This window comes from Mustelus asterias, chromosome 18 (assembly GCF_964213995.1).
Source record: "Mustelus asterias chromosome 18, sMusAst1.hap1.1, whole genome shotgun sequence".
NCBI classification, from domain to species: Eukaryota; Metazoa; Chordata; class Chondrichthyes; order Carcharhiniformes; family Triakidae; genus Mustelus; species Mustelus asterias.
Window position 1 is genome coordinate 33443633 of NC_135818.1, and position 27167 is coordinate 33470799.

Below are 27167 nucleotides of genomic sequence, written 5' to 3' on the forward strand. Positions count from 1 at the left end.
ATGATGAAAGTAAGGAGGTGTGGGATAGAGGGAAAGTTGGCCGATTGGATAGGTAACTGGCTATCTGATCGAAGACAGAGGGTGGTGGATGGAAAATTTTCAGACTGGAGGCAGGTTGCTAGCGGAGTGTCACAGGGATCAGTGCTTGGTCCTCTGCTCTTTGTGATTTTTATTAATGACTTAGAGGAGGGGCTGATGACACCAAGATTGGTGGAGTAGTGGATGAGGTGGAGGGCTGTTGTAGGTTGCAAAGAGACATAGATAGGATGCAAAGCTGGGCTGAAAAATGGCAGATGGAGTTTAACCCTGATAAATGTGAGGTGATTCATTTTGGTAGGACTAATTTAAATGTGGATTACAGGGTCAAAGGTAGGATTCTGAAGACTGTGGAAGAACAGAGAGATCTTGGGGTCCATATCCACAGATCTCTGAAGGTTGCCACTCAAGTGGATAGAGCTGTGAAGGAGGCCAATAGTGTGTTAGCTTTTATTAACAGGGGGTTTGAGTTTAAGAGCCGTGGGGTTATGCTGCAACTGTACAAGACCTTGGTGAGACCACGTTTGGAATATTGTGTGCAGTTCTGGTCACCTCACTATAAGAAGGATGTGGAAGCGCTGGAAAGAGTGCAAAGGAGATTTACCAGGATGCTGCCTGGTTTGGAGGGTAGGTCTTATGAGGAAAGGTTGAGGGAGCTAGGGCTGTTCTCTCTGGAGTGGAGGATGAGGGGAGACTTAATAGAAGTTTATAAAATGATGAAGGGGATAGATAGAGTGAACGTTCAAAGACTATTTCCTCGGGTGGATGGAGCTATTACAAGGGGGCATAACTATAGGGTTCATGGTGGGAGATATAGGAAGGATATCAGAGGTAGGTTCTTTACGCAGAGAGTGATTGGGGTGTGGAATGGACTGCCTGCAGTGATAGTGGAGTCAGACACTTTAGGAACATTTAAGCGGTTATTGGATAGGCACATGGAGCACACCAGGATGATAGGGAGTGGGATAGCTTGATCTTGGTTTCAGATAAGGCTCGGCACAACATCGTGGGCCGAAGGGCCTGTTCTGTGCTGTACTGTTCTATGTTCTGCCCGCCAGCCTTCACTTTACAGGGCACAAAGTATTTTAAATATTGTAAATTCTAGCTCAGAAGTGTTTTTCAATTGTGAAAGAGCCACACAATTCCTGAGATAGTAACATGTTCTCAGTTCTTTACAGTCCAGGACAGGTGCTCGACATGAACAAGGCACAATCCTTAAAAAGGGCAAAACACTAAAACAAATCAACTGGTGAAAAGACCCCTGGGACTACATGTGGGCTGCCAAAATGGTTGCCCGGTTGAATTGGTAAATTTTGCACTGTTTGATAGTCATGCAGTCCAGGAAAGTCATAGGCTTGATTTGTGGTCTGTGCTGTTTGCAAGTAAAGCTAGAATAAAATTGGGAGTATGACCTATACCAGTGCTCCTGGGCTAGGGATAATAAATAGTCATAGATCCAAAGGGCCTGAAACTAAAACAATACAAAACTAATTTCTCGTGGCTCACCAGGGGAAAATTATCCATCAAAATCTGTTATTTAAACTCCCACATTTGGAATGGCCACTAGTACCTGTGAAATTGTATATACCATGCTAGTCAGAACCTTCATAAGGAGGAAAATACAATATTAAAAAAAACTGGCAGAAGGAACAAAAAAAGCACTGCGAAAGATAGATTGTTGCCATTTTCAGCTAGGCCTGTGGACAGGTATGGAATAACCTCAGTTGGGGGCAAAAGTTAGGAACAACAAAGCAGACAACATGAAGAAATTAGTTTTATTTCAGTGAAATTACAAAAGCAAGATGTAACAATAACATACATGGTTATTCTGTAGAATTTACAATTGTGTTATGTACATAACATCTAAGTCATTTATGAGTAGTACAGTACTTCAGAGCTTCAGTTAAGCTAAAGCACTTAAACTCGCCAGTTGGCAGCTCGCAGGCTGCTTTTCTGTATGTATATTTTTTGGAATTAGTCCTTCTGTATAAAGATTACTGTGGCATGAAGAATACCATACGCAAGTGTGTAATGACATTATTACTGACAAACACAACTGAGTATCATCAACAGCCATACTCAGTAAACAATTTATGGTTACAAATTTATTAAACCTAAGCTTCTTTTAAAATAGAATCCAGAGTACATTTTTAAAAAGAGATTGAGTATTTGGGTAACTTGTTTATTTAAAAAAATAATAGTGTTATAGTGCAATTGTCTTTGGAGCTCATTTAAGAAGTTAGCAGTTATTAGTTAGAAATGTGTGTTGTGGGCCATACTAATAACACTGCTATATTAGGTTTTATGCAAATTCTGGCAATAGGAGGGCAACCTTTTAAAGAAAAATATATTTGCATAAAATTCCCTTTAACATTACTCCTCTGGTTATATTTGTTTGCTTGGAGATCAATTCCTGGTTAACAAGGACTTTTATACCAAATCCTTAGATTATTACAATAACTGAGTACACAATAGTTGTTTTAAGATTTCAACTGAATGAATTAGCAATTAAAATCAGCAAAAGAAATGTTTAAAATTATATATATGAATTTTAAAAATTAAATGCTAATTTTTTTAAAATGTGATGTTTACCAGGTTTTGTAATGCTAACCCATACGCAAGCTGCTCTACAACTTTAGCCCTCTGTCATAAGCTGAAATAAGACATTTTGACTGGATAAAATATGCTATAAGATTTCTTTCTCAACTTTTCTACAATTTTAATTCCTTCACTTGGTTTAGCATGGTAGGCATTTTGTTATGAGCAGTTTGTTATAATTGGTTCACAGCCCTTCGAAATTAGAAAAATTTGTCTTGAGTTGAATGCTGGGGGACGTTTTTCCAAGACATTTAGACTGTCCAGCTGCTGTCTTTGCTTTGACACTCTCCTGGTTACCTTTAACAGCACCTTCAAGCCTTGCTTTCATCGTTGGTGAAGAACCCATTACTTTTTGAAAAATGGACGGATACTGAGGGCCGATTCGCATCAGGTTCTGAAGGGCAAACTCATGTAAACTCTTGGCTGGACTTGGTGCAGATGTTAAAACATTTTCATCCAAAAGGAAAGATATTAGCATTGGTAGAAGCAAGACTACCAAATGAACTCCTGAAATATATAAACAAAGTTCAAATTTACACAAATTGAATCTGTATAAATGTATTCAGTCGTTGTAAAATTGAACTACAACAGGAAATAAATCAAAGCATAGAAGCAAATTACTGCGGATGCTGGAATCTGAAACCAAAAGAGAAAACGCTGGAAAATCTCAGCAGAAAATTTTGAGTCCAGATGACCCTTTGTCAAAGCTAGACAAAGGGTCATCTGGACTCGAAACATCAGCTCTTTTCTCTCCTTACAGATGCTGCCAGACCTGCTGAGATTTTCCATAAATTAAAGCATGATAGCCAAATGGGTGAGGAAAAAATATTCTTATTCAAGGAAAATTCTTGTGGGGGGTGAATATAAAAACTAAATTTCGAGATATAGAGCTGGAGTCAGTGCTCTAAAGTAGCTGTGTTATCTTTTTCGTCTCCCCTTTCTCAGACACCGATTCAAGGGAGGGAAGAATTGCATGAAGATTCTCTATCTAAGTGGTATCTCATGCTTCCTGGCAGTCAACCAAAGAGGGCACTAGCAGAGAACTTCAGCATTCACTCCCTCTGCTGAGGCAGAAGAAGCTTAACGGACACAGAGATAATTAAAACACTTTAAAAATGAGTTAAATATTAAGGTTCTTCAACTATAAACCGAAAGTGAAAATTCTCAACTGTTAATAAAAGTCCAAAGTTAACTGTGTAAAAACACTTACGGTTTTGTTCATCAGCCATGCTGACCAAAGTCTCTAAAGTTTTCATCCCTTCCTGCACTGCCTGCAACTCTGCATATGTGCGTGGCTTTTCTTTTTCCACTTCTCGTAACCTATCCACAATTAAAACAGTCAGGGAGTGGATATAAGGTGTGGATACAGCCCTATTTGGATGCTGAAATACTGACTGAAGCAACTTGTAGCAATGCATCAGCATCTGAGATGAAAAAAGAACAAGATCTTAAAAATGAGAAAACATAGGGAAAATATAAATACTGAGAAACTGAATACAATTGGAAAAGGTAGGACTTATGATACATAATAACAGATTTTATGTTAAAAGTTAAGTCGATTTAGGATGATCACTTGTTTTCACTTTACGAAAACGACAGATGGAAATTTCTGCCTACAACCTTTCTATACACGTATACGCCAATATTAACTAGTAAAGGTCTGCTGATACCGCTAATTCCTTCCTGTTTTTCTTCTCCTGAAGTTGTTGATTGAGGCTGGGGTTGGAGGACCATCTGTCCCCTGCCATCTTACCCAAAGCTTAGGAGAGATTGATTAACGCGAGTTTTGGTAAGCAATTCAATCATCAAGGACATCCAAGTCCTTGCTGACGTATTCACATATATTTTCCAACAAGGGTCGCGGTCATAGAACCTCAGAATGGTTACAGCACAGAAGGATGCCATTTAGCATTTTGTGTCCGCATTGGCTCTCCAAATGAGTGGTATGCCATAGTGCCATTTCCCTCTATCCCTGAACATTGTTTCTATTTAAGCAATCGTCTAATGCTGTTTTGAATGCCTCAGTTGAACCTGCCGCCTCCACACTTACAGCACGCTTACAGTCCTGAACCACTCGTGTGAAAAACTTTTTTCTCATTACATTTTCTTCTTTTGCAAATCACTTTAAATCCCTCTCACTCTTGATCCTTTTTTGAGTGGGAACAGTTCCTTGCCATCTACTCTATTTTTCCTCCTCATGATTTTATTTGTCACTAGTTTGCTGTCAAGAGTAAAGACACTGACTGATTTTGATCACTTTTTGGTTCATGTGGCTTAATATGCGGCATACAGTGAATTAACAAATAAGCCACTGCATGAATTTCACCTTCATCAAATTTTCTGGCAATAAAGTACTTAATTTTCTAAATCGATAAGGTGTGCAAAAGCCGAAAATTAATAAGCTAAATTCATAAATATGCTTCATTTAAGATTTGCCGAAATTTTTTCTCTCCTCCTCTTGTCAAAATGCTTACTTTGGGCATTGTTCCAGGAATATCGTGTTAATTTTTCAAGCATTAACAAGGATGGTAAAGCATCAGAAATGTAAGGCAAATTACAGTCAAGAATATATCAGCTAACATCTAGACATGTGCATTTCTGTTGAGTGATTATTCTTGCAGGAAATCTTGTTCATTTCCACTTGACTATTTCAGGGTGCTGAGGTGATTTTAACTCACCCTCCCTCAAACCACTTTGGTCTTTTGGTAGTTTAACAGACAAAAGAATTCTGGAATCATTCAGACACAGGCAAAAATGGCAGACCTTTAGTGAAGTTCTTGTGAACTTGACAAAGATAACCTAATTCAACATCAATTCAAATCTTGGATCCTCTGGTCTGTATGGGTTGAAGTAGACAGGTAAAATGCATCTTTGATAATGCCTGTTAGTTGATTTCAACTATAAATCAGATTAAGTTATGACACAGAGAATTTTAGTACATCTACCAGAATACTTACCACTGGATTTTTAGAACTAAGGATTATTTTAAACCTGTTGATACATTTTTTCTCAAGGCACTGTACACATATGACTTCTGGATTTGCTGACATCAAGAAAATACTAATGGCAGTTAGCATGCTCACTTCATCCAGTTCTGACTGAGTTTTCTCTAAGAAAAAAAAACAGAAAATTTAGATAGGGGGAGCTACAACCAAGGAGTTTAATTCGTTTTAACTCAAAGGTGATTTTGTGGGGGTAGGGTGGTGCTGAGGGGTAGGAAAGACACAATCTTTGGCACAAGCAAGACCCTTTACCTATGGATAACCAATATATTATTTATGTGCAAGATGAGAACACTTTTGCTGACAGTGAAGCAGGCCAAATTCTACCTCACACTGGATCAACCATACTTTTTCACACTGTCAACAACAATAAAATAAATATGTCAGGGCATAGTTCAATTGCCATTATGTGGTTGGGGGGAAAATAGAGGACTGTGCACTTAATTAGTTTTGGCACCCTCCTTTCCTGGATTGACATGGACTAACTGAACATCTAGTCTGACAAGAGAAGCAGGATTTCATTGCTTAGGTATGGAATGGGAGATGAAGGAAATAACTCAAAGACCTGGCTAACAAGCAAAAGACAAAATTTCATAGAAATCATAGAAACCCAGCCATTCGGCCCATCGAGTCTGCACCGACCATTACAACAATTACAATAATGCAGCAACAAAAAGACAAACAGAAAAAAATATAGTTTAACAACATGTTTGTAAAAACAGAGAATTCAATTAAATGGAAACAATTTTGTTATTGCTATGTGAAAATTTGGTGCATTTCTGAGATGCAAACAGGAAAAGGAAATACCAGTCAAAAATACTCAAGGGAAAAAGGAGATACAAAGGGGAATATCTATTGGAAGCATACAATAAGGATACGAAGGAAGCTTGGCAGCAATCCCTTCACTCACTAATTTTCAACACAAATTAGGATGTCACAATGATGTTAACAAGTTAACTGTAAATTTGAGTTATTAGAATATTTGGAGATCTGGGACAGGAATCCAAAATTTTTCACAAATTCCCAAAAATTGCCCTTGTAGTTTTAATGTATCAATTGTCTTTCAGATCAATCTTCCTTTCATAATTGCACAAAATCAGCTGCAACTGAATGGTGAGTATGAATCCAAAATCCTCTTAACTTCCTAACTAAAACTTCTTTTATGCTCACTGCTTCCCAACTCTAGTTCACTGCCTCTCTCCTTATAGGCACCTCCCTTCTGCTTGTTGCCTCTCCTCTCGATCCTCCCGCTTGCCACTTCCTTCCCTGATCCTCTAACTTGCTGCTTTCCTTCCCAACCATACCCCACAATCACTGCTTCACTCTCCATCCCTATCTTCTCAGCTCGCCAATTCACCCTCCTGGGGAAGCATGGTGGCCTCGTGGTCCGCGCTGCTGCCTTGCAGCGCCAGGGACCTGGGTTTTATTCCAGCCTTGCGTGGAGTTTGCACATTCTCCCTGTGTCTGCATGGATTTCCTCTGGGTGCTCCAGTTTTCTCCCCTAGTACAAAGATGTGTGGGTTAGGTGGATTAACCATGCATAAGGTTACGAGGATAGGTGGTGGGGAGGACCTAGGTGGTCTTTTGGAGAATTGGTGCAGACTCGATGGGCTGGATGGCCTCTTTCTGCATTGCATGGTTCTATAGTTCTATGAATTCTTGCTGTGAACGTGTCTTGGGAGAAGGACAGAGAGGAGCCGAGAGTGGGTGGTCAGTGAGGGAATTGGTGAGTGGCCCGAGACTGACATAGTTTTGGGCTCTGCAAATGAAATTCAACAGTTAATTTCACCTGATTAATGATGTTAGGCTTGACCCTGTCCATTAATTTCCTGTTGTGGGGGAGTCTGCCAGTTCTATACTTTTGGGCTAGAGTTGCAGTTAATCTCAGTTGGCCATCATGTCCACTGCCATAATGCATTTGATGGGACTGTTGTGCAGCAGTGCAGCTTAAAGGCGAGCATTTATTGTCCACTCCTAATTACTTTTGGGAAGATGGTATTGAATATCTTACATCACTGCAGTCCTTGTGGTGGAGGTACATCCAAAGTGCTGTTATGGAAAATGTTCCAGGATTTTGAAACAGAAACCATGATGGAATATATGTATTCCCAATTTGAGGTGGTATGTGATGCAAATGGTAGGGTTCCCACGTGCCTGCTGCCCTGTTCTTCACAGAATTCCTACAGTGCAGAAGGCGGCCATTTGGCCCATTGAGCCTGCACCGACAACAATCCCACCCAGGCCCTATCCCCAGAACCCCACATACTTACCCGACTGGTCCCCCTGATACGAAGGAGCAATTAAGCATGGCCAATCAATCTAACCTGTACATCTTTGGATTTTTTAGGCAGTGGAGGTCACAGGTTTGAAACATGCTCTTTAAGGACACTTGGCAAGTTGCTGCAGTGCCACTATGCACTGTTGGTGGAGAGAGTGAATATTTGAAGTGATGTATGAGGTCAAAGTTACTTTATCCTGGATGGCATGAAGCTTGGGTGTTGCTGGCACTGCATTCATGCAGGTAAGTATACACTATTTCACCACTTTGAACTTGTGCCCTCAGAGATGGCAGACAGGTTTGGGAAGTTGCTTGTTACAGAATCCCTTCACTTTGATATGCTGGTGTAGCCACACTATTTATTGGTTGGTCCAATTAAGTTTCTGGTCGATAGTAACTCTCAGGATGTTGATGGAGGATTCAGCAATGGGAATGCCACTGAGTATCATGATGTGATAGTCAGATTCTCTCTTATTGGAGATAATCATTGCATGGCATTTGTGTGGCATGAATGTTACTTGCCACTTACCAGCTCAAGCTGTGGCTGGCATGGTGGCACAGTGGTTAGCACTGCTGCCTCACAGCACTAGGAACCTGGGTTCAATTACAGCCTTGGGTGACTGTGTGGAGTTTACATCTTCTCGTGTCTGCGTGGGTTTCTTCTGGATGCTCCGGTTTCCTCCTACAGTCCAAAGATGTGCAGGTTAGGTTGATTGGCCATGCTAAAGTGCCCTCTGTTAACAGGGATTAGCAGGGTATCTACGTGGGGTTACGGGGATAGGGCATCGGTGGGATTGCTGTTGGTGCAGGCTCGATGGGCCAAATGGCCTCCTTTTGCACTGTAGGGATTCTATGATTCTGTTCTAAGCCTGAATGTTGTCCAGGTCTTGCTGTTTATGGGCACACGCTGTAGAACCTGAGTTACGAATCAGACCAAACACTGAAATATTCAATCTATCCTGATCTCTACAATGCATCATCCATAAAATCAATGTCCCTCAAGGACTGAACCTTGGCCACATCCCATTTATCAACTACATGTTGTCACTCAGCAACATCAATATCAATTTCCATTCCGTATGTCGACAATACACAGAATGATCTCATCACCACCTGTGTTGACCTTTTCGTGGTCTTTAATTTGTCACTTTTATTTGTACTGCATCAGCGGAAAATTATTCCAACTAAATTATTGCTAAGACCAAAGACATTGTCATAGCAATCCCCAGCACAAACGCCAATCCCTACACACCCATTCCAACTATTTCAACTGACTGAGGTTGAACCAGACTATTTGCAGCCTGAGCACCAATATACGAGCTCTGGATAAGGTTCCAAACACACATCCACATTATCACTAAGCCTGTCCGCTTCCATAAGTGTATCACCCAATTTTTTCCCCTTTTGCTCTTCTGCTGCTGAAAACTTAATTCATGCCATTATTAGCTCTGGACTCGTAAGACACGCCTGACTGGTGTCCCATTTTCCTCCATAAAATTGAGATCATCCAAAGTCTGCTCTGTGTCCTTATTCACACCCAGTCCTGTTCACCCATCATCCCTGTGCTCACTGACATGCATTGGCTTCTCAGACTGGGTTTTCAAATTGCTCCATGGCCTTACCCCTCTATCTTTGTAATCTCCTCCAGTCTGACATCCTTCCAAGATATCTGGGCCCATCTAATTCTGGTCTCCTGAGCACCCTTCATTTTAATTATTCCACGATTGGTCAGCTACTCTAGGCCAAGGTTCTGGAATTTCCTCCCAAACCTCTATGCCTCCCTCTTTTGCTTCATTTAAGATGCTGCTAAAAACCTAACTCCCTGATCAATCTTTTGGTCATGTGCCCTAAAGCTCCTTATTGGTGGCTCTGTTGATGTTCTAATGAAGAATCTTGGGATATTTTATGATTTTTAAGTTCATAAATAAATGGAAGTTATTGTAATCTTATGAAACATTGAGACATTTTTATACATTATTGACACTATATACTCCACATTCTTGTTACCCTTAGTTATTAGCAACAATTTTTTTCCCTTGAGCAAATGGCAATTTTCTTGTAAGCTATGTAAGGTATAGTTTATTATGTAGAGGAGTTCAAATTCTGTTACCTGGATTCCAAAATTCCAAAATTGTTACAAGAGCACTACGGAGAAGCTTGGTCCATGCAGCTTGGCTTTTCTCTGCTCGAGCCATAGGAGAGGAGACAACAGTCTTCAATGCCTGCAGTGCTGCTCCAACTGTTAAAGACACACAGCCATCAAGCTTTTTCACTGCAGTTTCTTTAAGGACTCCTATGATAAGATAAAGGACTGTGGGAAGAATCGAAATGCTCCCTGTAAAAAAAAAAATTGGAGCATTTTCAATGAATTGAAAAATTATTGCAAAATAAAGATGGTAGGAAACCTTCAAACAATATTATAATGCTTTCATATTTTTTGAGGACCATTTCTTCTTGACTCCCATCTCCCTGTAATATTTGACTCAAAGGACAAATGGTGGGGACCTGCCTCAAGTTTCTACCAATATTGTCCTTACTCGAAGAAACCACAGAAATGATACAGCATAGAAGGGGGCCATTCAGCCCATCTTGTCCATGCTGAACCAAAGACACTCAGGTGCTTTTTCTAATCTCATTTTTCTACATATGGCCCATAGCCCTGTAACTTACAGCACATAAGGTGCAGATTCAGGAACTTTTTAAATGAGTTTAGGGACTCTTGCAGGTATATGAGCACAATCTAGAGGAGTTGCTTCGATTATCGATACTATTGTGGAAATTATCAGCTACCAGTCACCTCAAAGAATGTGAAGAAATTACTTTCGAAATGTGTTCACTACAGATATGACAGCAAATCAGAGCAAGGTTTCATATACAATAAAAATCAACATCATGACCAATTAATTTGTTTCAGTAATGCTGGCAGAAGGATAAATGCTGGCCAGGAGATTAAGAATTCCTCTGTTGTTCTTTGAATGGTGTCATGGGATCTTTTGCATCAATTGAAAAGATACTTAGAGCCTTTGTTTAGCTCCTCTTTGGAAAGACAGCACACCTCTGACGATGCAATATCAAGGCTGCAATAGCATTAGCCTAGGTTATAGGCTCAAATTCTCCAAGCGGGACTCAAATTCAAACTTTTGACTTGAAGTGGAAATAACTTCCGAGCCGAATGGTCATCAATAAGAGCAGGACCTCCATTTATAAGCTTACAGTTGCGAACCCATGTCCTCTAACAAAGCAGCCTATGAAGTGCTTAAAAGTAGGCTCCGTATTACACTCACTGAATTTATAAGTTGTATTTTCCAGTAAGACATTCAAACAAAATGGAGTGCAACGACACATCAACTTCTTGGTGGCAAGATCAATTTATAACCAGAGTTATCTAATGTAAATCAATGGGTTCACAATGTTATCAGCTTTCTGATTTTACTAACAAAAACAAATTTTTGTTGCTGAATGTCAACAAAATAAGTTCTGACCCAGTTTGTTTCGGGTAATTAACAGTTTTTTGAAGGTATAAATTGTGGAAAAGCAAGAGCATGTTACTACTTTTGGGAGGTGGGGAGCATGGAGTGTGTTAATATTTGCAAGAATTGTTGACATAGAATCGTAAGATAGTCTGGAGGGATGTCAGAAGTTACAGAGGGACATAGATAGGATGCAAGACTGGGTGGACAAGTGGCAGATGGACTTCAACCCAGATAAATGCGTCGTGGTCCATTTTGGTAGGACAAATGGGATGAAGGAGTACAATATAAAAGGAAAGACTCTTAGTACGGTAGAGGATCAGAAGGACCTTGGGGTCCGGGTCCATAGGACTCTGAAATCTGCCCCGCAGGTGGAGGAGGTGGTTAAGAAGGCGTATGGTGTGCTGGCCTTTATCAATCGAGGGATTGAGTTTAGGAGTCCGGGGATAATGATGCAGCTATATAAGACCCTCGTCAGACCCCACTTGGAGTACTGTGCTCAGTTCTGGTCGCCTCACTACAGGAAGGATGTGGAAAAGATTGCAAGGGTGCAGAGAAGATTTACAAGGATGTTGCCTGGATTGAGTGGCATGCCTTATGAGGATAGGCTGAGGGAGCTCGGTCTTTTCTCCTTGGAGAGACGAAGGATGAGAGGAGACCTAATAGAGGTGTATAAGATGTTGAGAGGCATAGATCGGGTGGACTCTCAGAGGCTTTTTCCCAGGGTGGAAATGTCTGCTACGAGAGGACACAGGTTTAGGGTGCTGGGGGGTAGGTACAGGGGAGATGTTAGGGGGAAGTTTTTCACACAGAGGGTGGTGGGCGAGTGGAATCGGCTGCCGTCAGGGGTGGTGGAGGCAAACTCAATAGGGTCTTTTAAGAGACTCCTGGATGAGTACATGGAGCTTAATAGGATGGAGGGTTATAGGTAGGTCTAGAAGGTAGAGATGTGTTCGGCACAACTTGTGGGCCGAAGGCTCTGTTTGTGCTGTAGTTTTTCTATGTTCTAAACAACTGGAAGTACAGTTCTAAATTTGCTACAAAAATATTCTTGAAGCTCTTTGACTTCCATCATGGTCCCTTAGCCACTAAAACTATCATATGTTAAATTATGTCCCACTGTGGAGGACTAGTTGTTTATTTGACAAGGTACTTCGATTTCTTAAAACAGATTTTTATAATTGCTGCTAGCAATATACTGGTGTGAAAAATCAGAAAATAAAAATAGCATCTGATCAATAAAACCAGATATCTTGTGGTGATTATAATCAATGTCTCATTTTCTTATTTTCAGATGGCTTTGCTGGAAGACAAGATAATTTGGGACACCATCAAACACCAATAATTCAACAGAACTGATTCATGAGACATGACCCTACCGAAAAAGACAAAGTAATACTCTCATGACAAAAATCAAAAACTCTTAATTCCCATATATAAACCCACGATACATTACAGGCTATCATTGGCTGGCTAATATATAATTCCTGTTTTTGATCATTATTTGACAATGATCAAACATCCCAATGCTTATAGTTAAAGACAGCAAAGTTAGGGAAGGTATCAAGCAACTAATTGACCAACAATTCCACAGTGCACATTGCAGGAGATATGCAAAAGTTCAATACTTAAATATATGTTGGTGGCATCCTTCTATCTGTGCAAGATGATGGACATGCAAGAAATCAAATCTGTGGAGGATGGGGTTGCTATATATGTTGCATTTTTGCTGACAGCCGAAGAGACCAATCTGTAAGAAGCGGATTCTCCTGCAGATTGCTATTATTGCGGTTGGCGTGGATAGCCAACCTGTGTAACCACTTATCATCATGATGGTGTATGCCAGCTCACATATCACGTTGTTATTTTCCTGTTATCAGTTAGTATTTCCCAGGTGCAAAACATGACATTTAGGACCTCCATGTTATACTTGTAAGTATCCTTGATGCAGAACTTTGGGTGTCCTACTGGTCATCTGGCAATAGCTACTTTGCCATCATTTGATATGCAATTGCACTCCATGCTGTGAACTTCAGCACAATTGCCTCTGCTTGATGACTGCCAACATACTTGGGAGTCAGAGTCAGACGTTTATGGCATGGAAATAGGCCCTTCGGTTGGCATCTCAGAAACAAGAGTGCCATAACTTTTGGCAACTGTACATGTGCAGTTAAATGTGGAACATAAAGAGCCAACCTATAGGGAAATCAGACTAACAAGCAATTAATTAAACTCTAATGCAGCTCCATACTCCTAGGCTACCACATTCAGACTAGAGTGGAGGCAGCTGTTGATTTATATGACTACCTGCCTCCATAAAATACATAGGTGAAACACCGTATGTTAATGAGAAGTATCATGTTCTGGGACAGGACTTACGATTTTCAGGTAGTTCCACTATTTTCGCCACGCTGGTGAAATTCAATGTCAAGAGGGAAAGAAAGGTGCATTTCAGGACAAATGTGGCAGGAGAAGTAAAAGTGCATGTTTTGTTTTAATTTTTAAAATTTCTAGGAAATAAAATCTGAAGGAATGATATTCCAGACTTATAAAAGTAAATTTTCAGTGCTAAAGAGTTTGTGGCAGTAATTAAAACTACCAGTGCTAAGAATTTACTTTCACTTAAATGAACTAGTCTTTTTCTTGTTTTTAAGTGGGTATCTATCATCAATGTACTGCAAATTCATGACCTATATTTGAATGCCAAGACATTCAGTGAGATACTGTTATAGTGAAGCTTGTGGAGGAACAGAAAATTCGAAACAACTTCCTGATTTCCACATTTAACTGCACATGTACAGTGCCACTGCCTTTGCCCAAGGGTGTTGTTGATCGTACTCATGTTGCCATAAAGGGCCCAACTCAACATGCAGACTCCTTTGTCAACTGGAAGTTCTTCCACTCAATCGATGGTACAGGTTGTTTGTGATCACCTCAAGCTTTTCTTTCATATATGTGCAAAGTTCCCAAGCAGCTGCCACGATGCCTTTCAGCCAAGGAGTTCCCAACTCAAGCAGCTATTTCAGCTACCAATGCAGATCTGTGATTGGTTTGTAGGGGACAAGGACAACCCCTTAAGATGTTGGATAATGAGCCCCTTTAAGAATCCACAAACTGAAGCAGAGCAACTGAGATGAAAACTGCACTCATTATTCCAGACGACTATGACTCTGAGCTGCTCTGCCATTGGTGGCCTCTTCATCCTCATTTGTTTCAGAATCTCCGGAATTGGCCGGGGCTCTTTCCTCCTCCCTCAAGGTTAGACCTCTGCCCATGATGTTGCCATCATCGTGTTGTATATTCCTCTGCTGAGCAATGTTTTGCAGCATGCAGTACACCACTACAACAGCAGCCATATCGTCACCAGGAGTACTATCAAGTAGGCAATTAAGATGCGCTTCAGGTACCTCAATTTCTCAGGTGGAGCTTTGCAGTGTGTCCCAGCAAGGGTATCAAAACATGTAGTGGTGTACTGCATGCTGCACAACATTGCTCAGCAGAACATACAAAACGATGATGGCAACATCATGGGCAGAAGTCTAACCTCTGGGGAGGAGGAAAAAGCCCCTGACAATTCCGGGGATTCTGAAACAGATGAGGATGAGGAGGCCACCAATGGCAGAACAGCTCAGAGTCATAGTCGTCTGGAATAACGAGTGCAGTTTTGATCTCCACATTTTAGAAGAATATACAAAACACCACTTGAAGGAAGCACTGCTCAAGGGCGCAGAATGTACTCTGGATGTGGGACTTCAACGTCCATCACCTCGAATGTAGTTCGGCAGCACCAAAGAACAAGAACAAAGAACAGTACAGCACAGGAAACAGGCCCTTCGGCCCTCCAAGCCTGTGCCACTCCTTGGTCCAACTAGACCAATCGTTTGTATCCCTCCATTCCCAGGCTGCTCATGTGACTATCCAGGTAAGTCTTAAACTATGTCAGCGTGCCTGCCTCCACCACCCTACTTGGCAGCGCATTCCAGGCCCCCACCACCCTCTGTGTAAAAAACATCCCTCTGATATCTGAGTTATACTTCGCCCCTCTCAGCTTGAGCCCGTGACCCCTCGTGATCGTCACCTCCGACCTGGGAAAAAGCTTCCCACTGTTCACCCTATCTATCCCCTTCATAATCTTGTACACCTCTATTAGATCTCCCCTCATTCTCCGTCTTTCCAAGGAGAACAACCCCAGTCTATCCAATCTCTCCTCATAGCTAAGACCCTCCATACCAGGCAACATCCTGGTAAACCTTCTCTGCACTCTCTCTAACGCCTCCACGTCCTTCTGGTAGTGCGGCGACCAGAACTGGACACAGTACTCCAAATGTGGCCTAACCAGCGTTCTATACGTTCATCAGACTCCAGCTTTTATACTCTATACCCCGTCCTATAAAGGCAAGCATACCATATGCCTTCTTCACCACCTGTGTTGCCACCTTCAAGGATTTGTGGACTTGCACACCTAGGTCCCTCTGTGTTTCTATACTCCTGATGACTCTGCCATTTATTGTGTAACTCCTCCCTACATTATTTCTTCCAAAATACATCACTTCGCATTTATCCGGATTAAACTTCATCTGCCACCTCTCCGCCCAATTTTCCAGCCTATTTATATCCTGCTGTATTGCCCGACAATGCTCTTCGCTATCCGCAAGTCCAGCCATCTTCGTGTCATCCGCAAACTTGCTGATTACACCAGTTACACCTTCTTCCAAATCATTTATATATATCACAAATAGCAGAGGTCCCAGTACAGAGCCCTGCAGAACACCACTGGTCACAGACCTCCAGCCGGAAAAAGACCCTTCGACCACTACCCTCTGTCTCCTATGGCCAAGCCAGTTCTCCACCCATCTAGCCACTTCTCCTTGTATCCCATGAGCCTTAACCTTCTTAACCAACCTGCCATGTGGGACTTTGTCAAATGCCTTACTGAAATCCATATAGACGACATCCACGGCCCTTCCTTCATCAACCGTTTTTGTCACTTCCTCAAAAAACTCCACCAAATTTGTAAGGCACGACCTCCCTCTTACAAAACCATGCTGTCTGTCACTAATGAGATTGTTCCGTTCTAAATGCACATACATCCTGTCTCTAAGAATCCTCTCCAACAACTTCCCTACCACGGACGTCAAGCTCACCGGCCTATAATTTCCTGGGTTATCCCTGCTACCCTTCTTAAACAACGGGACCACATTCGCTATCCTCCAATCCTCAGGGGGTTGGAGTTTAAGAGCCGTGGGGTTATGCTGCAACTGTACAGGACCTTGGTGAGACCACATTTGGAATATTGTGTGCAGTTCTGGTCACCTCACTATAAGAAGGATGTGGAAGTGCTGGAAAGAGTGCAGAGGAGATTTACCAGGATGCTGCCTGGTTTGGAAGGTAGGTCTTATGAGGAAAGGTTGAGGGAGCTAGGGCTGTTCTCTCTGGAGCGGAGGAGGCTGAGGGGAGACTTAATAGAGGTTTATAAAATGATGAAAGGAATAGATAGAGTGAACGTTCAAAGACTATTTCCTCGGGTGGATGGAGCTATTACAAGGGGGCATAACTATAGGGTTCGTGGTGGGAGATACAGGAAGGATATCAGAGGTAGGTTCTTTACGCAGAGAGTGGTTGGGGTGTGGAATGGACTGCCTGCAGTGATAGTGGAGTCAGACACTTTAGGAACATTTAAGCGGTTATTGGATAGGCACATGGAGCACACCAGGATGATAGGGAGTGGGATAGCTTGATCTTGGTTTCAGATAAAGCTCGGCACAACATTGTGGGCCGAAGGGCCTGTTCTGTGCTGTACTGTTCTATGTTCTATAACAACAGGAGGACTAGGAGCAGGGGTAGGCCATTTGGCTCCTCGAGCCTGCTCCGCAAATTAAAAGGATTGTGGCTGATCTTTTCGTGGACCCAGCTCCACTGACCCGCTCGCTCACCATAACCCTTCATTCCTTTACTGTTCAAAAATCTATCCATCTTTGCCTTAAAAACATTCAATGAGGTAGCCTCAACTGCTTCACTGGGCAGGGAATTCCACAGATTCACAACCCTTTGGTTGAAGATGTTCCTCCTCAACTCAGTCCTACATCTGCTCCCCCTTATTTTGAGGCCACGCCCCCCTGGTTCTGGTTTCACCCGCCAATGGAAACAACCTTCCTGCTTCTATCTCATTTATTCCCTTCATAATTTTATATGTTTCTATAAGATCCCCCCATCATTCTTCTAAACTCCTATGATGTAGTCCCAGTCTACTCACTCAGTCTCTCCTCATAAGCCAACACTCTCAACTCCGGAATCAACCTAGTGAATCATCTCTGCACCCCCTCCAGTGCCAGTACATCCTTTCTCAAGTAAGGAGACCAAAACCGGACAGAGTACCCCAGGTGTGGCCTCATCAGGACCTTATACAGCTGCAACATAACCTTGCTGTTTTTAAACTCCATCCCTCAAGCAACGAAGGACAAAATTCCATTTGCCTTCTTAATTACCTGCTGCACCTGCAAACCAACTTTTTGTGACTCATGCACAAAGACATCCAGGTCCCTCTGCACAGCAGCATGCTGCAATTCTTTACTATTTAAATAATAGTAATTTTGCTGTTATTCTTACCAAAATGGATGACCTCACATTTGCCAACAGTGTACTCCATCTGCCAGACCCTTGCCCACACAAACTATCTATATCCCTAGCAGACGTTCAGTGTCCTCTGCACACTTTTCTCTACCATTCATCTTGGCGTCAAATTGGCAAATTTTGACACACTACACTTGATCCCCAAATCATCTATGCAAATTGTAAACAATTGCGGTCCCAACACTGGTCACTGATCGCCAACCAGAAAAACACCCATTTATCCCCACTCTTTGCTTTCTGTTGTTAAGTTAATCAATCCTCTATCCATGCTAATACATTATCCGTAACGTCGTGCACCTTTACCTTATGCAGCAGCCTTTTGTGCTGCACCTTGTCGAATACCTTCTGGAAATCCAGATACACCACATCCACCGGTTCCCCATAGTCCATCGTGCTCGTAATGTCCTCAAAGAATTCCACTAAATTAGTTAAACATGACCTGCCTTTTATGAACCCATGCCATGTCTTCTCAATGGGACAATTTCTATCTAGATGTCGCACTATTTCTTCTTTGATGATAGATTCAAGCATTTTCCCCACCACAGAAGTTAAGATAACCAGCCGATAATTACCCGCCTTTTGTCTACCTCCATTTTTAAACAGTGGCGCCACATTAGCTGTTTTACAATCTGTGGGAACCACCCCAGAGTCCAGCGAATTTTGGTAAATTGCCACAAGTGCATTTGCTATTTTTCCCATCATCTCTTTTAAGAACTGGGATGCTTTCCATCAGGGCCAGGAGACTTATCTCCCTTTAGCCCCATTAGCTTAACTAACACTGCTTCTTTAGTGATAATGATCATTTCTAGCCTTCTTAACATGAATTTTTGGCATGTTGTGTGTCTTCCACTGAAGACCAACACAAAATACCTTTTCAATGCATTGGCCATTTCCTCATTTCCTATTATTAAATCCCCCTTCTCATCCTCCAAAGGACCAATGTTTATCTTAGCCACTCTTTCTTTTTATATATTTATAGAAACTTTTGCCATCTGTTTTTATATTCTGAGCCATTTTTCTCATAATCCATCTTAGTTTTCTTTATAGCTTTTTTCGTGGCTGTTAACCTTTAAAGATTTCCCAAACCTCCAATTTCCCACTAAACTTTGCCACTTTATATGCATTTTCTTTCAATTTAATACCCTCCTTTAGTTCCTTAGCTATCCATGGCTGATTATCCCTTTTTCCGCAGTCCTTCCTTATCACTGGTATGTACTTTTGCTGAGCACTGTGAAAAATCCTCCACTGTTCCTCAATTGTCCCACCATAAAGTTTTTGCCCCCAGTCTACCTTAGCCAACTGCCGTGGTGGGATTTGAACCGGGATTCCCCAGAACACTAGCAAGGTTTCTGAATTAATAGTCTAGCGATAATGTCACTGGGCCATCATCTTTAGCTTCCTCTAGCCAAGCTGAGAGTGTGTGTTGTGGACTGCTTCATGCTCTGTCTCCGACTGCTCGCAACTCCTTTCAGCTGAAACTAAAAAACAAAAGAAAGCTGTCTGCCTTCTCACAGGGTCTCTCTAATTGCCAAGCTATTATATTTACCTTTCACACCAAAACTCTCTATCACAATAGAATCTCAGCTGGAACCGAAACAAAAACTTTTGTTCAACATGAAATCTAACCACAGATTTCTTTCCAGGCACAGAAACATTAAATTAAACCTACCTAAAACTATACCGTATTTCTAATGTCCACCCATCCACACAAAAATCCCTCAAGTACACGTCATCTACTGGCTACAATTGCACGTTTCACTAACATCTCCTCTCAGATCTACAGCTGAGAAGGACAAGAGAACAAACATCATGAGATATTATTTCCAAATCACCAATAATTTTGAATTGGCCATAGAATCATGCTTCGTTAAATATTATGGAGTCAAAAATCCAAGAATTGACAACAGCACAACTGGGAAACTCAATAAAAAAGTTTCACATTGAAAGCACAAGTGGGAGTTGTTGAGGCTTCTTAGAATATTTTTTAGGGCCAGAAAGGTCCAGATGTTTAGAACATTTCACTCAGGGTACAGGGGATTCACATTCCCATTCAAGACCAACAACTCTGTGTCAAATATACTTCAAATAAATTGTTTTCTTCCCCTAATTTTGTCAGAAATCACATCAGAAATCTTCATCGAATATTTTTGATCCAAAGCAGAGTGAAAAACAATAGCGTTCTCGGTAATTGCTATTCAATAGGGGCTGCTCGTTGTTTCCCTCAAATCAACAACGGCAATTGAAATAAAAACAGAAAACGCTGGAAAAACTCAGCAGATCAGATGGCAGAGCATGTTAATAGCAGAGCAAGCATCAAAGAACAAAGGAAATTACACAGGCCCTTCGGCCCTCCAAGCCTGCAACGACCATGCTGCCCGACTGAATTAAAACCCCCTACCCTTCCGGGGACCATATCCCTCTATTTCCATCCTATTCATGTACTTGTCAAGACGCCCCTGAAAAGTCACTACCGTATCCGCTTCCACTACTTCCCCCGGCAACGAGTTCCAGGCACCCACTAGTGCTCTAAAAAAGCAAAACATAAGAACAAGCCATGGACCGGCCCTGTGGGGAGAGGGGATTGGGAAAATAAATCACAATGGAGGATAATTGACCTTTCTGACACTGCTGGTACCTGCCTCAGTCTTGAACACGATCATTACTGCTCCTTTGTCTTGTGCCCATGACATCTTTTGTCCAATCTCTCCTAAGCTCCAACCTATCCCTGATCTTATGTTTAGCTCCACTGCCTCTCTTCAACAGAATAAAGCCTATTACATTTCTATCGCTTCAGCTCTGAAGTGCTTTTCCATCCAGCATTTTCTGGGTTTTTTTCAGATTTCCAGCACACACAATATTTTTGCTCTAATTGTAACGATTCCTTTTTGTATTCATTCCTTTTATGGTTTCATGTGCATCATTGTATTCCATTTAATTAAATAACAGATTTAAATCAGAAACAAATTTTCAAAAGCTAAATCTTGTTCAATCTCAAGAATTTTCACCAGTCTTCAACATTATCAAGTTGAAAGCAAAATACAGTTGGAATGCTGGAAATCTCAATAAAATCAGAAAATGCTGAAAATTATCAGCAGATTCAGTTCTGATGAAGGGCCATAAACCCGAAATATTCTTTCTCCACAGAAACAGCTAGACATGAGTATTTCCAGCATTTTCTGATGTCATTAACAAAGTCAAATTGGGCTTTGCTCATGGCACAAATGCAAATTCAAATAATTTATTCTTAAGACTCCAGTATAGACACAATATAACATATAGGCACAGTGGCTAGCATTGCTGCTTCACAGCACCAGGGACCCGGGTTCAATTCCGGCCTTGGGTGACTGTGTGGTGTTTGCATGTTCTTCCCATGTCTGTGTGGGTTTCCTCCAGGTGTTCCGGTTTTCTCCCACAGTACAAAGATCATAGAATCCCTACAAGTGCAGGAGGCGGCCCCTTTGTGTCCAAAGATGTGTAGGTTAGGGAATTAGCTGGGTAAACACGTGGGGTTATGGGGATCAGGTCTGGGTGGGATGTTCTATTGGAGAGTTTGTGCAGACTTGATGGGCCGAATAGCCTGTTTCTGCACTGTCGGGATTCTATGATTCTAACATCTTGAAATCAAAATGAGTAAAATTCAAATAGCTAGATATCAATTAATTTTGTAAAATATGCATGACTTACCTGCAGGAGAGCACACCGAGGTAAGTTCAGAGAGAATTCCCAGGGCAGCTGCTATTAATTTAATACCATCTTTGGACAGCTGCTGAGACTTTCCATTGCCAATAGAAGCACCTACAAGTTTAGGGTTTAATTGTGGAAGCTGACGGACAAGGATAGAAAGGGACAACTCCAGCGTCGCAAAAACAAGGGATTTTCCTGGTACCAGTCCACCTGTGTCATTACCCTCTCCAAATTCCGGTAGTGTCTCTTTTTCAGCAGCACCATCATCAACTAAAAACAAGAGGAATTAGACATTAACTTAAATATGAAACAAATTTCCTCTAACTCTGACATAAAACCAGGAAAGGCTGGATGGTCTCTCCCAATAGCTCGATGGATAAGTGGTCTGTATCATTCACAGAACATTACAGCACAGAATGAGAGCATTCATGTCTGCCCCAGCTCTCTGAATGAGCAATGCACTTAAGTGCCATTCCCTTGCCTATTCCCCATAATCCTGCACATTCAGATCACAAAGTCGCAGGCTCAATCCATGATCTGAACACAGTGAGGATGAACGAGGGACACGATAGGTACTTCAGCCTGCAAGGGGAGCCAATCCAATAATCAACAATGAAAGTGTGCATCTGCAAGCTACAAATAGGTAACAGCAGGATTGAGGTAACTCCTCTCTTCCGTCTACATGCCCCGAGATCCCAGATCATTTCCGAAAAGCAAGTGTTGTCTGAACTTGACTCACTACATTCAAAAAGAGAAATTTGGTTGATAATGGACAAAAGCGCAAGACTGAAATTCTAAATTTTGAAGCACAGCGTTAAGAGTTGCATATTTTGGGAGTTCTCCATGCTTTTAAGCATAGAGCAAAATTAAATGAAAGAATGCTTATTTAGGCTGCATTAATGAGCAATTTTGCTCCAACAATCACCAATCTATTAATCTCTCAGAAGTATATTTAAAATATTAATAGATCACAAGGTAATTACAAGGAGGTAATACGTACAACAGGTCGCTGCTTATAGTGCGTGGATGAGGAGAACAGAATTAGCATGCTTTCTGCTTTTATGTGTTAGGTTCCTCTTCAGCTGGCTCGTGGCAATGAGAGAAGGGCAGCCAAATGTGTAAGTCTCTTGCTGTCAGTATTTAGCCTTTCCATCCACAAATCAGCTATGCCCCCTTGTGGTAGCACATGGAAACAAGGTCCCCTGTAGATCCAGGTTGAAGCTTCAGGGGAACTCGGAGAATGTGAACATGCCCTGGCATTCATGAGCCAAACTCCCAGCTATGGGGGAAATAGCTCCACTGCCTTGCAGATACTCTGGGAAAGGTGAAGGCTAAGGTATTAGACCCTGACAAAAAACTCTGGAGTGGAACCCAAAGACAGATTGATGTCTAAATATGTAATGTTTCTGGCACGTACTGCAGTGCCAAACTGAGGCAGTGCCAAACACTGTGCTTTGCATTCCTTTGGATTCAACTGGAGAGGTTCTGAAGGGATCCTGAATAGCCAGGGACACTATAAACCTGAAGAGGACACTCCTGTTTCACTGCAGAACGCCAGCAAACATGGAGTACAGCAATTATGAGTCTTGAGCCCAGCTTAATTGGCAGAGAACAAGTGCTATGGGCTGCTTCTACTGATCAGCCAATGCCTACCAGAAGTTGAGCAGACCCGACTCGGAAGGTACTGACCCACCACAATCCATCTGCTTCAATGACCGCTTGGAGCTTACAGTCTCTGTTAAACTAGTGGATGGAATCAGTCGCGCCAGGCAAACAAGCAAAAGACGATTATAAAGCTGGTATGTCAGGATCACATAGAAACATAGAAGATAGGAGCAAGAGGAAGCCATTTTGCCCTTCGAGCCTGCTCCGCCATTCATTGCGATAATGGCTGATCATCCAACTCAATAGCCGAATCCTGTTTTTTCCCCATAACCTTTGATCCCATTTGCCCAAAGTGCTATATCCAGCTGCCTCTTGAATACATTCAATATTTTGGCATCAACTATTTCCTGTGGTAATGAATTTCACAGGCTCACCACTCTTTGGGTGAAGAAATGTCTCCTCACTTCCGTCCTAAATGATCTACCCTGAATCCTCAGACTGTGACCCCTGGTTCTGGACTCCTCCGCCATTGGCAATATCCTCCCTGCATCTACCCTGTCTAGTTCTGTTAAAATTTTATAAGTCTGTGGGGTCCCCCCTCATTCTTCTGAACTTGTGAAAACAATCCTAACCTAGTCAATCTCTCCTCATATGTCAGTCCCGCCATCCCCGGAATCAGCCTGGTAAACCTTCGTTGCGCTCCCTCGAGAGCAAGAACATCCTTCCTCAGAAAAGGAGACCAAAACTCCACACATACATGGGATTGGCAACAACTTGCTGCTGATCAATAATGCATGCAAGACAGATGTGATTGACATGGAATTTGAGAGGCTGAATGCGACATTGCATCCCTACAAGAGACCAGGCTATTCCAGACTGGATCAATGAAGTAAAAATATGACATGTTCATCTGGCAGGGGAAGAATTGAGAGGAAATGCATGAGCAAGTTGTGGGACTGCTTTGAGGAATTTATTACTCCGAGATTTGCTGTAAAGAACTCATTATGTGGAGATGCTGGCGTTGGACTGGGGTGAACACAGCAAGAGTTTTAACAACACCAGGTTAAAGTCCAACAGGTTTATTTGGTAGCAAATATTTGCTACCAAATAAACCTGTTGGACTTTAACCTGGTGTTGTTAAAACTCTTACAGAGAACTCATTACTCAGCTCTGGCAAAGGGTCATCCAGACTCAAAATGTTGGCTCTATTCGCTCTCCACAGACGCTGTCAGAACTGCTGAAATTTTTCAGCAGTTTGTGTTTTTGTTTCAGATTCCAGCATCCGCGCTATTTTGCCTTTATCATTACTTTTGATAATGGAACCATCTACAGAAGGTTAGAACTTGTTCTCTATGTCCATCTCTCAACTCAAACAGGGCCAGTTAACTGTATGAGTATCTATGCTGCAACACTGTGCTCAAAAGACCACTTCTATGAAAAGCTTGCTATTAGCATAATCCCTGAATCAGGATATCTTTATCTACTCTAGAGATAACAACAAAAGAGTTGGCATGGACCAGGAGACAAGGCCCTCCTGCCTCGTATATCATGGCCTGGGAAGAAAAATGAAAATGGAGGCACAACTTGATCTTTGCTGTTACCGTGAACTAACATACCAACATTTCTTTCCCAGAAAAAAATCATGCCACAAGGTGTCCTGAAGACATCCAAGGTCAGAGCATTGGCACCAACTGGATCAGATCATCACCAGACGTGACTCACTGAACAACATTCTCAACACATGCAGAGACCACATTGTTGATTGTGATGCAGATCACTCCTTAGTGTGCAACACTTGAAGCTTTTTTATTCAAAGCAGGGAGAGGCAATGGCCTAATGGTATAATCGCTAGATTAATCCAGAAACTCAACTAATGTTCTGGGGTCCCGGGTTTGAATCTCACCATGGCAGATGGTGGAATTCAAAAATAAAATCTGGAATTAAAAATCTGCTGATAACCATAAAACGATTGTTGATTTTCAGAAAAACCCATCTGGTTTACTAATGTTCTTTAGGAAATCTGTCACCTTTACCCGGTCTGGCCTACATGTGACTCCAGAGCCATTGCAATATGGCATCAGGCAGCGATGCCCATGTCCCATGAATGAATAAAAAAGAACAAATGCTGCCCTTGTATCAACTTTAACCATACTGCCTACATAAATGAAGACCTACACTTTTAAGATTCGACTTAACAGGTGCCCTCTGGCACTCCCACACACAGTCAAGTAAATGGAACATACTTAAACACACCATACATAATCATTGTTCCAGAGGAGCAGCTAGAGTGGTGGTTCAAGTGAGGAGAGCGCGTAGGTAAGAAGTATTTTTAACTTACTCTTTTTTTCAGAGTTTTTTTTTCTCTAAGGCAGCCGGGAGTGTAAAACCGGAAGTAGGCCCCAGTGAATTTTTTGAGTCGGAGCAAGGGAGGCAGCGAATGGAACGCGAGACTGTGCAGACGCCTGACGTCAGCCAGTAGCGTGCGGAAGATTTAAAAAGCAGGCCACTCTATCCAGCGGGAGGCAGAGTGAGAGGGAGCAGAATGGGACGGCTTTGGCACAAACAGGCTTTGGCGTGAACAGGCAGAGGCGAGGGTACGTTCCAGTAAGTTGTTTTTGTTTCTTCAGAGTAGAAAGAGTGCCAGGCAGGATGTTGGAATGCTTCTCTTGCAGGATGTGGGAAGTCAGGGAGACCGGACCCCTGCAGGAGGTGCATCCAGCTGCAGCTCCTAACAAATCGCATTAGGGAACTGGAGCAGGAGCTGGATGACCTCCGGATCATTCGGGAGAATGAGGAGTTTATAGACAGTAGCTTCAGGGAGGCAGTTACACCAAAGGCACAGAGCACAGGTAACTGGGTTACCGTCAAGCGAGGGAAAGGGCAGGCAGAGCAGGGTTCCCCTGTGGCCATTCCCCTCCACAACAGGTATACCGATTTGGATACTGTTGTGGGTATTGCCTTACCTGGGGCAAGATACGGCAGCCGGATCTCTGGCACTGAGTCTGGTTCGGCAGCGCAACAGGGAGGGTGGAAGAGGAGGAGAGCAGTAGTGATAGGGGATTCAATAGTCAGAGGTACAGACAGGAGGTTCTGTGGTCGTGACAGAGACTCCCGGATGGTTTGTTGCCTCCCGGGTGCCAGGGTCAGGGATGTCTCTGATCACATGCACAGCATTCTGAAGTGGGAGGGTGATCAGCCAGATGTCATGGTCCACATCGGCACCAATGACGTAGGAAGGAAGAATGAGGAGGTCCTGAAGAGTGAGTATAGAGAGCTTAGTAGGAAGTTAAAAAGCAGGACCCCAAGGGTAGTAATCTCAGGATTGCTACCTGTGCCACGTGCCAGTGAGGGTAAGAGTAGGATGCTCAGGCGGATGAACACATGGCTGAGGAACTGGTGTAGGGGGCAGGGTTTCAGATTTCTAGATCACTGGGACCTCTTCTGGGGCATGTGGAACCTGTACAAGAGAGACAGGTTACACCTGAACTACAAGGGGACCAATATACTTGCAGGGAGGTTTGCTCGTGTTATTGGGGAGGGTTTAAACTAGATTTGCAGGGGGTTGGGAACCAGAGTGCCAGAGCAGACAGTGGAGCAGGGGTGAAAATAAATGACGTTAATAGTTCATGCAAAATCACAAATAGAAGGGTTGTGTGTGGTGGTAATAATCTTCTGAGATGTGTTTATTTCAATGCCAGGAGTATTGTGGGGAAGGCAGACGAGCTGAGGGCGTGGATTGACACATGGAATTATGACATTATAGCCATTAGTGAAACTTGGCTACAGGAGGGGCAGGACTGGCAGCTCAATGTTCCAGGGTTCCGATGTTTCAAACGTGATAGAGGCAGAGGGATGAAAGGTGGC

The 27167-nt window shown here is 42.4% G+C and overlaps 1 protein-coding gene across 9 annotated transcripts in view; it reads right to left on the minus strand.

Annotated features, from left to right (window-relative positions):
• Positions 1–1792: 1792 nt before the first annotated feature.
• heatr5a (HEAT repeat containing 5a) overlaps positions 1793–27167 on the minus strand; it is a 196638-nt gene continuing 171263 nt past the window's right edge. For 8 of the 9 annotated variants that reach the window (XM_078233685.1, XM_078233687.1, XM_078233681.1 and 5 more), the window contains 5 exons: positions 21699–21968; positions 10025–10249; positions 5592–5743; positions 3845–4058; positions 1793–3141 (listed from right to left, as the gene is read on the minus strand). In XM_078233685.1, the coding sequence (XP_078089811.1) occupies positions 2819–3141; positions 3845–4058; positions 5592–5743; positions 10025–10249; positions 21699–21968 (1184 nt within the window). In that variant the 3' untranslated portion in view covers positions 1793–2818. The remainder of the gene's footprint in view (positions 3142–3844; positions 4059–5591; positions 5744–10024; positions 10250–21698; positions 21969–27167) is intronic. The other variant, XM_078233688.1, reaches the window with a different exon arrangement.